This window comes from Alligator mississippiensis, chromosome 1, assembly GCF_030867095.1.
Source record: "Alligator mississippiensis isolate rAllMis1 chromosome 1, rAllMis1, whole genome shotgun sequence".
Taxonomy (NCBI): Eukaryota; Metazoa; Chordata; order Crocodylia; family Alligatoridae; genus Alligator; species Alligator mississippiensis.
Genome location: NC_081824.1, coordinates 299,935,959 through 299,947,667, shown reverse-complemented (window position 1 = coordinate 299,947,667; position 11,709 = coordinate 299,935,959). Strand labels below are relative to the sequence as shown.

Sequence of the window (11,709 nt, the reverse complement as noted above, 5' to 3'; positions counted from 1 at the left end):
CAGAGCTCTTGGTCTACAAACCTGTGTGAACCAAAATGGATGCCAAGTTTGGCACAGTTCAATATATAAATCTAAACTGGCAACTGCTTAGAAGAGCACAGCAAAAAACAAACCACTAGAATTACAAATTGATATATAAATGGAATCAAATTTTGGTTCGCTTCCAACTGTAATAGGGCATTGATCTACAGTGCAGTAATCTTTCTGCAAAATTTTAATATAGAATTAAAGTTTAAACACTTCCAAATTTCAGTGGATTTTTAGATCAGGAGTTTTGGTTCAGTTTATAATAACGATAAAGACCCTATGAAGATGAGGGAATCAGAATCTTGATTTGCCCGTAATAAAGCACAGGAACTATTTGTAAAACTTAGATCTGAATCAGAATTTGGTTCCCTCTCTACTTTTGACGAAACCAGCTGATCACTTTGATTTCAATGACAGCTTGATCTGGCCCTTTAAGAGATTTCAAAATGAAACCTTTGACCTCACTGAAATGAAGCATAGGAGGTTCAAGATACTCTCATGATCTGGCCCTTTAAAAGATTTCAAAATGAAACCTTTGGACTCACAGAAACGAAGCACAGGAGATTCAAGATACTGTCCTCATGTGTTTGCACAACTCAAGTTAAACAACGGTATATCTACTTGCTCTAATTACAAAATACCACACCCACAATAATGCAATAAGATTTGGCAGCAATCGTCACATGATTCAAACAAAACACTAGTTTGTGACCTGAGACTGCTGAGTTGCAAGGTCTGTGTCGCAGGGCACCTTAGTGCCTGCTCCTAAGAGAGGAGAAACTGCCAGGGAGCGAGTGAGCGCGCCCTGGCCTGACATAACGAGCCCAGCTGAGGCTTGCTCAGGTAATGAGCGCAGCTGCGGGTTGCCGGAGCAACCAAGCGGAGCCAGCTGCCTGTAGGGGGCAGGGCCTGGCCCTTATAAAGCTCAGGGCTGAGGCCAGGCTGGCAGTTCTCTGCCAGTAGTCGGAGAGGCAGGAGCTCCCTCGGCTGAGATATGGGAAGGAGCCTAAGTTGCAAGTACAGCTCATGATAGCCCTGGAGGTTTGAGCTATGATGAGGAGTTATGGCCAGGTGGCTTGCATTTGTGTTACAGCCTAGGGGCTTGTGGTTTTGCTTTGTGTTTGTATTATTACACCCGGAGGCTTGGGTGAGGCTGTAGGGGTTGGAGGAGGCCTCAATCACAGGGACCCCAGAGAGTGTGGGGTGCCCTAGTGCCAGGGAAGGCGCAGCTCGCACGCCAGTATATGAGCAACTGGCGGCGAGGAGCGCGGCCAGTGGGTCGCGGGCGCAACCCGTAGGTTGCAGATGGGGACCTAGACCCTGGATTGCATGTGGGGGAACATAGACCCCGAAGGCGCAGCTCGCACGCCACTGCGCGAGCAGCTGGTGGCGAGGAGCGCGGCCAGTGGGTCGCGGGCGCAACCCGTAGGTTGCGGACGGGGACCGAGACCCCGGATTGCGTGTGGGGGAACATAGCCCCCCGGCCCCAGGAAAGGGGTGGTATTACTGAGTAGCCCAGTGTGGGCACGGCGAGCCCCAGAGAAGGGGGGAGCGCCATACTGAGCAGCCCTAGAGATTGGGGCCATACTGAGTAGCCTAGTGTGGGCGCGGCAAGCCCCCAGAGAGGGGGAATGCCCTTGTACGTGATTGAGTAGCCCAGTGTGGGCACGGCGAGCCCCAGAAAGGGGGAACGCCATTGTGTATTATTGAGTAGCCCAGTGCGGCGCAGCGAGCCCCCAGAGAGGGGGAACGCCATTGTGTATTATTGAGTAGCCCAGTGCGGCGCAGCGAGCCCCCAGAGAGGGGGAACGCCCTTGTGTATTATTGGGTAGCCCAGTGTGGGCGCACGGGCATAGCGAGCCCGGCCGCAGGCTAGTACGGTAATACCCCTCAGACCAAGGCAGGGCGCTGCGGTTGCCCCTGAGAAGACAGGGAGTAGCAGCGCAGGGAGCCAGAGTCAGGGAGGGTATCCGTGCGGTTGGCCCATAGGACCAGAGGCCCGCTGGAGAGTCCCGGAGCGGAACCACACCGGCAGGGGAGGCCCAGAGTGGGCCAGGCGAGAGTCCCAGCAAGAGGCTGGGCATGAGAGAGGAGGCCCGGGAAGCGGGCGTATAGACCGAACAACATCCATTACATCTGCGAGGCTTGGGGCGTGGTATCAGGGGAGGTAGGAGCCACGCATAGCCCATAAGGCTAGGGCGCTTGGGTAGCGCCCATTGTACGGGGAGACCCACGAGGGGTCCAGGAGCTGACAGGCCCGAGGAAACACAAGGCAGCCTCCCTATTATATATTCCATCAAGACGTGGCGGGCGAGAATGGAGGGTGCCCTCGGGCCGGAGTAGCACGGTGAGAGGGCCTCAAGGAGATCATGGCCCTCCGCGAGGACCCCACCGTGACAGTCTGTTTCTTTAACACAGCTCAAAACAGGACTTAGCCTCCCATGTGAACCAGCAGGAAAGAGATTTTGGGGATCCAAAAGTGCATTTGCATTTTATATTTCTTACAGTCAGTTCCATTTTATCAGATCCAAGTTGCAGTGATGCGTTTGCAGCTATTTGAACCTTCTTATAAAACTCTATTAGAAATACAACCATATTGAGAAATCCATTACCATAGCTGCATTACTTATGGTGCTGAAAGAACTTCAATTGTAATATAAATGGGCCATGACTTTACGCACCTCTTCTAAAGAAGTTCTTTTGTTGGCTTGGCCAAAAAACAACATTTATCCCTCTGTTTCTTTGAGGTTCCATGCAACTCAGTCTGGGAACTCTTGTTAGAGCATGCAGATGCCACAGTGAGGGATTGAATCTGATTTCTGGCTTGCCTTCTCTGCTCCCGTTGTTTTGTAAGCCCTCTAGTCATCATAATCCTCCAGTCTTCATGAAACCTGAATTTCTGATGTAAAAAAGCTCAAAACATCTTAGAACAGTGCAGAACCTTGAGGCCCTCCTAATGTATTGTGAAATACAGAAACTTGGCTTTTATCCCCTTGTTCTGCATATCACCGTTGAGTGCAAGGCATGCTTATGGTGCTATAAAAGCATAAAGAATCATTGCACATACTGTGATTTTTCCCTCTGCTCTCATTCAAGTCAATAGGAAAGCTCCTATTGGGTTGGGAGGGAGCAGAAATGGGCCTTGTATATACTAAGCACTGGGTCTTGCTGAATAGGCATGGTGAAGGAGAAATGTGTTAGGTTAGGAGGGCATAGAGAGCCACAAATCAAGTTTTTAATGGAAATTGTCCTTGGTTGAGCTAAGTTTTATTGTAATCCATGTGGTGGTCACACTGTAATAAATACTGGATTTTTTTTAATCCATATTTTGTCTTGTAGGGTTTTTGGTTTTTTGTTTTTATAATTTACTGCCGACTGTGTCCGACTTAACTACAACTGATTTCTAGTTCCTTAATTTGATGGCAAAAATATTGCCTTGGACTAAATACTGAATACTAAAATACTGAGGACCCTATTTGAAATCAGAAAAGTTATATTAGTTACCCATACTTAGAGTTGGGTGTTCCCTATACTATCATATATCCCTCAACACAAATGGGTCTCTTGGCTTATACACCCAATCTTGAACATTAAGTTCTTCGATGACAAAAGTTATTTTTCCCTACGCTTATTCTTTCAGCTTACTATGGGTTCTGTTTCCACAATGAATAAGACAACAACGGTCTGTCCTTTCCTGAATGGCAACAGTGAAGAAAATCCAGAAAACCAAACTGACACCACCTGGACTCCTCCCAACTTGCCCAGTAAATGCACATGGACGACAGAGACGCCCAGCTCTGAGTCACCTCATTCTTGTATGCCCTTGTAAGTAACTGCTTGTGTTAGCTGGGTTCTGAATACAGAAAACCTAGTGTCACCTGAAGTTATGCCTCATGGATCCACTCGAATATGCACAGTCAGATTCAACATTTTAAGCAATGGTTTATATTGGTAATATTTTCTCCTCAAAGAATCCTTCAGGTTCTAATTGTCCATGCAGTACTGCCCTTCCTGTCTTTAACATCACAGAAGGATGCAGCTGACTCACAGTCCAGCTCTGCATGCTCAAGTGCACATACAGAGGGCTACATAGTCAAAAACATCATTTGGAGAATCAGGTTTTCAGAGGTTGAATTAAACTGGAATTTGAAATGCTCAGCGCTGCTGCAAATCAGGCCCCTAGGGGGCTGAAGTTAGGAACCAGAAAGCTAAGGTACTCATAATTAGCAGGTGCTTTGGAAGACTGCAGCTATTAGGTACTATTGCTTTTTTAAACTACTGCTCTTTATAGCATTGTTAATGCACAAAGAACATTGACTAAGCAAGCAGTTCTGCCACCTTCCTCGCAGAGGGTGGTACTGTTCTGTGGGACTGATCATTAGTATTGTAAGGCAATACAGGAGAAAGAATTGCTAATACTTTGTGGTCCTACAGCAAAACACTTTACCAATGTTAATTAACTAGGCATTAACCCCATTGTATTGTATCCACTCTTCTCAGATGGGGAAACTGTCACACACAGAGGCACAGAAGAAGCCATTTTCACAAAAGGTGTCTGGTAGAGGTAGAAAATGAATCCAAATCTCCCTAGTCCAGTACCATGAGCACAATACTGCTCTTCCCCTCATACTAGATGACCTTTCCTCTCATAGTGATGTAGCACTACAGAACAAACTAAACTGGTGGCTCTCTAAATATCCTGCAAGCCAAGCCAAGTCGATCTATATAAATAAGGGTTGCCCTATATATTTCAGGATGACTACCAGTCTCCAAGTCTAAATGAACAACAAGTGGACCTAAGAACAAGGGTAGAGTCTGTGTAATATTGGTAGTAATCAGACAAGGAAGCTTTTTTCTGTCCTCGAAGTAGAGAGAGAGTCAATTAAATGTAGGAAAGGCTCTAGTAAACACCACTATTAGCTGGGTCAAAACTGAAAGACCTGGACCCATCTCTCTCTATAGCAGGTCTGAACTGAAGCCCCTAAACACAAACTTTCCAAAACTTTGAGGAAGAGAGTACTTGAATTTTGAAGCAGTGTCCAGTTCTAATTGCTTTCCACAGTACTTCTATGGACAATGTGCCCTCAGACAACCATCTGATTTGACTGCTTAATAGGAGAAGCAATTACCTGTTCCTGTTTGACATCTGCAGCAACCCCCTATAACACAGCTCAGTTTTGAGCCAATACTTGTGCAAAGAAAGTGGCACAAAGCAGTTTTTAAATGAGAAGTTACAGTAACTTCTGTAACTTTATTATCCAAAGTCGGTTTCCCAGCAGGGCCTCTCTTTATCTATGAATAAGGTTGTTAAGTTTTACAGAGTAGATTGCCAGTTCAATAGCCAGTAGACAGAATCCAGCAGCAGTCTCTTTTATAGGGTTCACATGACACTCCATTCTGTCCAGGCCACCCTGCAATGGTGTATCTGAGCAATGAGGTAGCAAAACAAACTATTGTTTCTTATATTGCCCCTGAAATTTTGCTAGTGCTCTTCCTTCCTACTGTACTATAAGGTCAGCATCCTCCTTCCCACTTGAAACTTAAAACATGGGCGACTACTGAGATATTCTGAGTGATTTAGAAAGGACTCTGTTTCACCCTCTCTAGTGTTTATAATGTATTTAACCACCTGCATGCATCAAGCTTTTCTCCTGACTGGAGCAGTTTTGCTGCCCCATCAAGAAGCAAAAACAAAATCTCATGCTCTCTGTGGTCAGTCACTGTGACAGGCTCATGTCCCACTTAGCAAGGTGCTGGTATCCCGGTGGCCAGTCTATGGGAGAATCAGCTGGCACCACATGGCCAGAAGAAGCCCTGCCAGTTTGTCTGATGCCTAGAGGCTCCAGGTATGAAAGAAGCCCAGGAGCTGAACCATAGGGGGAGAAGAGAGAGCAGTGGCAGCAGAACTGGAAGCTCTCGCTGGAGCAGAGTCAGCATGCCCCTGTCAAGGGATCGCAGCTAGAGAAGCAGCACCTGCCCATCCCATAGCTGGAGCATCCAGGGAGGGCTTGACCTGCCTCCTAGGAACTGGAGACTTCCCTAGGAGCAGAATCACTTGGCAACACTGACCCTGCACATGGGAGAAGCGGTCTAGGAATGCATGGGTCAGCTGGGGTTGAGACAGAGCATCCCAGTGGGTATGGCCAGGGCTCATGTCAGGGACAACCCTGCTTGGGAGTTCTTCCATCCACCTCACCCTGCCTGTGTGACTACAGAACCAGAGCCTCCCAGTTAAGAGTTACTAGAATCATGAGTTGCATAAGCATGAAGAAATGCTCAATGGGATATTACGGTAAGCGGCCAAGTGCTAGCCAGCCAAATTCACAGGTTCAATCCAGGGATACCTGCAATGTCGCAGATATTGTTTGGTTGCTCATTTGGTTAGCCCATGAGGCTGCGGTCATACTCCTACAGGCAACTGTCAGACCAGGCCTGAATGCAGAAACAGTGGCACCTTCATCACACCAGGATAGCATTGAGGCTGATCTGTACCACTTGGGCGGAAAGGGGTGGGGTGCAGGAGAGGAGGAGCCCCACAGAAAAAATGCCAATAGAGCCACCTGGGGTCCGAGGGAAACCATTGAACACCTCTAGGTAAAACCTCAGACAAGAAGTTGTGGAGGGTGAGTAGGCAAAACCAAACGGGTAGAGCATGCTGTCGATGGTATGGCGATTGTGGGCCTGCCACATTTGGTGCATTGGCCAGGAAACAAGGTGACCCATGAACCGATCAGCCATGGACGAGATGGGGGCCATGAGACCAGACGAAACCTGGCAGCGAACATAGAGGATGATCCTGCAACTATTACAGGAACTTACACAGGCAAAATCCGGGAAAATGCTGACCCATGGCGCCTTGTTCTCCTGCCAGCAGAACTGGGTAGAATAACTGGCTAAGGTCCAAGTGGCAGGAAGCAGTAGTCATAAAGTTTTCTGGATGACCTGGATGGTTGAGAAGGATGACCCAGAGACCTACTTAGAATCATTTGAATGCCTGGTGACAGTGGCAGGCTGGGACATGAGCTGGTGGGCTCCCCAGCTTGGGCCACTACTAACAGGGTGGGTCCAAGCCACCTATTGCACATTTTTCTGCACTGAGCCCTTGGACTATCAGACAGTTAAAGATGCCATTTTATATCACCTGGAAATTTCTCCCAAACACTACAGGCAGAAGTTTTGGGCCAAAAGAGGCAAAGAACAGTGGCAACCAACTGCTGAAGGATATGGGAAGCCAGAGGAGTCATGCATTGGATAATCACGCTGGAGGGCTGTGTCATACACAAAGCTTGGAAGCAAATTCCCCACAAACTCCATGAGGCCATCAAGGTAGAGCTGGGGAAAATGCTAGAGAAAGGGATAATCTGGGAATCCAGGAGCCAGCAGCACAGTCTTCTAGTCATATTGCCCAAGGAAGATGGGGCTCTGCGCATATGCATAGATTTCAGGAAACTGAATGTGGTAGCCAGGTTTGATGTGTTCCCAATGCCAAGCATAGAGGAGATGCTAGAAAAGGTAGGACAGTCCCAATTTATCTCCATACTTGATATGACAAAAGGGTACAGGCAAATACCCATGGCAGCAATACAGCAGGAAAAAACTGCCTTTGGCACACTGTGGGTCCTGGTCAAGTTCTGGTGTATGATGTTCAGCCTCCACAGTGTGGCTGCCATGTCCCAAAGACTCATGAACCGCCTCTTAGTGCTCCAACAAGTGTACGCCTCGGCTTCCAGGTGGGGCAGGGTCAGATATGCCTGGTGAAAGATGAAGTCGGGGCCATATGCTGCTTTGAACAGCTGAAGATGGAAGAGCAAATCTGCTCCTTCTTGGGACTCGCCAGTTATTATCAGAAGTTTATTTTGCAGTTTTCAGAAATAACCATGCCATTAACAGATTTAAACCAAGGCCACCTCCCAAACAAGATTTAGTGGACACCTAATGCACAAAGGGCATTCAAACAAACCAAGCTAGCCTGGTGCCAGAGCCCTGTGTTATACACTCCTGATTTTAATTGCCCCTTTATTTTATAGACAGATACCTCTGGGATTGCAGTAGGGGCAGTCTTGACACAGGGTAAGAACTCAGAGGAGTAGCCAATAATGTATGTGAGTCATAAATTGCTCCTGTCTGAACACCAATAATCTACTACTGAGTGGGAATGCCTGGCCATCAAATGGGCTGTGGAGTTGTTTACCGGGCAGACTGTTTATGCTGGTGACAGATCATTCCCCCCTAAGGTGGCTCTCATCAGTAAAAATGAACAACACTTAGATTGGTAGGTGTTAGTACTGCAACCCTTTATTTCACAGTATGGCACTGGCCTGGAAGGAAAAATGTGTTTGCAGATTTTCTTTCCTGCCAGCACGAGGAGGAAGAAGTACTGCATGAACCTGCAGGCTCCAGTTCGGATCTTGAGTCAAGGAGAAGCACACCAATTGGACGCAGCCTGGCAATCGAACAGATGGAGGAGTATGTGACAGGCTCACACCCCACTTACCCTGGCACCAGTGTCCTGCTGGTCGGTCTGTGGGAGGATCAGCCAGCACCACATGGCCAGAAGAAGTCCCGCTGGTTGGTCTGACACCTAGAGGCCCAGGGCATAAAACGAATCAAGGAGCCGAACCACAGCAGGGAGAAAAGAGAGAACCAGCAGCAGAACCGGATGCTCTCCCTGTGGTCAGAGCAGAGCCAGTGTGTCCTTGTCAAGGGATTGCAGCCAGAGAAAAAGTACCTGCCAGTCCCATAGCTGGAGCACCTAGAACAGGGGGACTTCCCCGAGAGCAGAATCACCTGGTGAGACCTGAGGACACTGAGACCAACTCAGCACAAGGGAGAAGTTCAGGAATGCACAGGTCAGCTGGGGTTGGGATAGTGTCCCAGTGGGCACTGCCAGGGCCCACAGCAGGGAAGTCCCCGCTCGGGAACTCTTCCATCCCCCTCACCCCACCTGCGTGACTGCGGAGTCAGAGCCTCCCAGTAGGGAGTTACCAGAATCATGAGTGTCGTGTTGGCATGAAGAAACACTCCACGGGACTTTACGGTATGTGGCCAGGTGCTAGCTGGCCCAAGGCACAGGTTCAATCCAGGGACACCTGCAATGTGAGACCACAAGTGCACCGGGTGAACTCTGCCTCAAAAAGTTCCAAACACTGAGACGAAGCGCTGGGCACAACAGGCATCATTGCCCTGCGGACCGTGTCATCCCAGTTATTTTAGTTTAAGTCTTGTTTGGTTGCCCATTTTGTTAGCCCATGAGGCTGTGGCCATACTTTTTCAGGGAGGTGTCAAACAAAGCCTGAATGCGGGAACACTGGCACCTTCATCACTCCAGGATACCATCAAAGCTGATCCATACCACTTGAGCTCAAAAGGGTGGAGTGTAGGGGAAGAGGAGTCCCACAAAAGAAGTGCCAACAGAGTCACCCAGGGCCCAAGGGAGATCACTGAATGACATCTTCAGGTAAAACCCAGGCAACAAGTCATGGTGGGCAAGTAGAACCCAGTGTGACAAAACCAAACGGGCAGAGCACGCCATTGATGGTGCAGTGATCGTGAGCCTGCCGCTATCACACATAAGCAAGACAACTCATATCAAGTACTGAAAGTTCATGATTGTGATTCATCCCTAGAATGGGGAGATAGATGCTCGCAATAAAAACCTTCAGTTTAATTTTTAATAACAAATTTGAGGAAAATTTTTTTTGCATCTTTGGCCATATTACTACCCCACTGAAGTCAACTGAAGTTGTTAGCTTCACTGGGTTTTGGATCCAGGTAAATTATTGAGTCATGGTAAGCAGCTGTCCAACAGGGGTCACTGTAAAACTAGTATGTGGTTGACACTTGGACCAAAGGAAAAAATGTAATCTCTGTGTTATCCACTCCAAACCTGTTTTATCCTCTGAATAATTTTTGAGATATAGATGCTTTCCTCTTTTGACAAATGACCACCTTAGGCACAGACTCCAGTTATCCTCATTGCAACTTTATTCCTGTGCCTCTTGAAATCAAGAGAGAGGAAACCTGTTATTTTGGTCATGCTTTGGAAAGCATGAAAGAAGGTGTGTATATATGGCTTTAAATAAATCAGTGTGTATATAATTTACATGTCACATAGATGGACTGCCTTAGTCACCAGGCAGCCCTGGGCATCTCCGCTAGCCCATGGATTACTTGGATTTAGGTTTGAGATTATGATAATAAATGAGAATTGTGCCTGTCTGACTGCAATGCAGTGGAAGGTGAAAAAATCCAGCTTGTTATCCTGCTCAGAGAAAAACACTCTGGCATTCAAGTGGGGAAAATATCTTAGCAGTGCCTTGAGAGGTGGGTGCAATAAACAGCCTTTCAATAATATCTTTTTTCCCTTTGGAGGTTGAAAGTTTCAAGAACATATGCTCCCAATATACTTAGCAAAAGGCCATTTCAACCTGTGTGTTGAAATAAAAAGAAGTGTACTTCATTTGCTCAATAATGCATGAGTTCCACCAGTCGAAGAAGAGATAAACCCAGAAGGCCAAATTGTCCCAGTCTAACTGTGAGCACAGTTTAGTCATTTGTGAAAAGTCTATAGCTGTCTGCTATGCGGCAGGATTAATAGTTCTGTCAAGGTACAAGGCTTGCAAGCAAAGAGGTTGCACATTTTGCAAACGACAAGGTTGATGGTTCTTATTGGACCAGCAAATGGAGGCGCACACAGGATTCATTTGCATTTCAGAGACCGAACTCTGGATCTGGTTTACTGACATGCATACACTTATTGCAAGTTAACAGTCAGACTGAGACTGATGTTATACATACATGACTCTCCAGCTAATACTCTGCACCTCTACAGGTGAGAGACAAAGTCTGGTCTGGATTTAGTTATTTGACAAGGGTTCACATTCTCTGAAACTTTGCATCCTGTGGACAGCAATCCATGGCAGTGTTTTTCACTTTCAGCACCCAGTATCATGAGGATTTCCAATAATTCCTTTTTGAATATCCCAAGTATCAAAGCTGACATTGTCTTTAAACCCAGGCATCCTTTAGTAAAGACACAGCCCCAGTGTAGACTTAAGTTGGCTAGAGGCAGCCTCACACCTAATGAACAAGGTTACTAATTTTCTACTTTCCATTGGTTTCCTTCTCCTCTGTCTTGCAAGCCAGTGACTAGGGGATGGGGAACATTTTACAATATGTATGCACCACTTTTGTTTCAGGAAAGGCAAAAAAAAGCAGAAGCAGACTCCATACAGATGGGCTAGGATATCCAGATCCAGATAACTCCTCTCCCAATGGACATGGCGATATGCTGCCAAACATTTAACAGGGGTTCTGCTGAAGTCTGTAGCCTCCACGAATAGTATATATGACATGTCATGGGTCAAATGGTTTCACATAGTAGGAAAATCCATGAATGTTTCCACTATTACCGTGGCCCAGTATTTCACGACTTACTGTGCTTACCTGGCACATAGTAGTGCTCCTGGTTAGCTGCCTTACATGGAAGCTACTCCTCACAGTGACAGCAGTAGTGGTAGGAGCTAGCTGGCAGTGGCAACAGAGAAGAGCATGCCCCTTCCCTTGTAGACCAAGGCAGTGCATTGAAGAATGGAATTTCCTTGGGCTCTTGAGGTGGGTAGGACTTCCCTTCTAGTTTCCACTTGAGTGTGCAGGGCTGGACCCTAACTTGTGCTGCCAGAG

General features: G+C 47.2%; 1 protein-coding gene across 1 annotated transcript in view; it reads left to right on the top strand.

Annotated features, from left to right (window-relative positions):
• Positions 1-997: 997 nt before the first annotated feature.
• The window catches only part of LOC102563571 (cystathionine beta-synthase), a 44,363-nt gene continuing 33,651 nt past the window's right edge, over positions 998-11,709 (top strand). The window contains exons 1-2 of the mRNA XM_059720764.1: positions 998-1,098; positions 3,668-3,852. Of these exons, the coding sequence (XP_059576747.1) occupies positions 1,078-1,098; positions 3,668-3,852 (206 nt within the window). The 5' untranslated portion in view covers positions 998-1,077. The remainder of the gene's footprint in view (positions 1,099-3,667; positions 3,853-11,709) is intronic.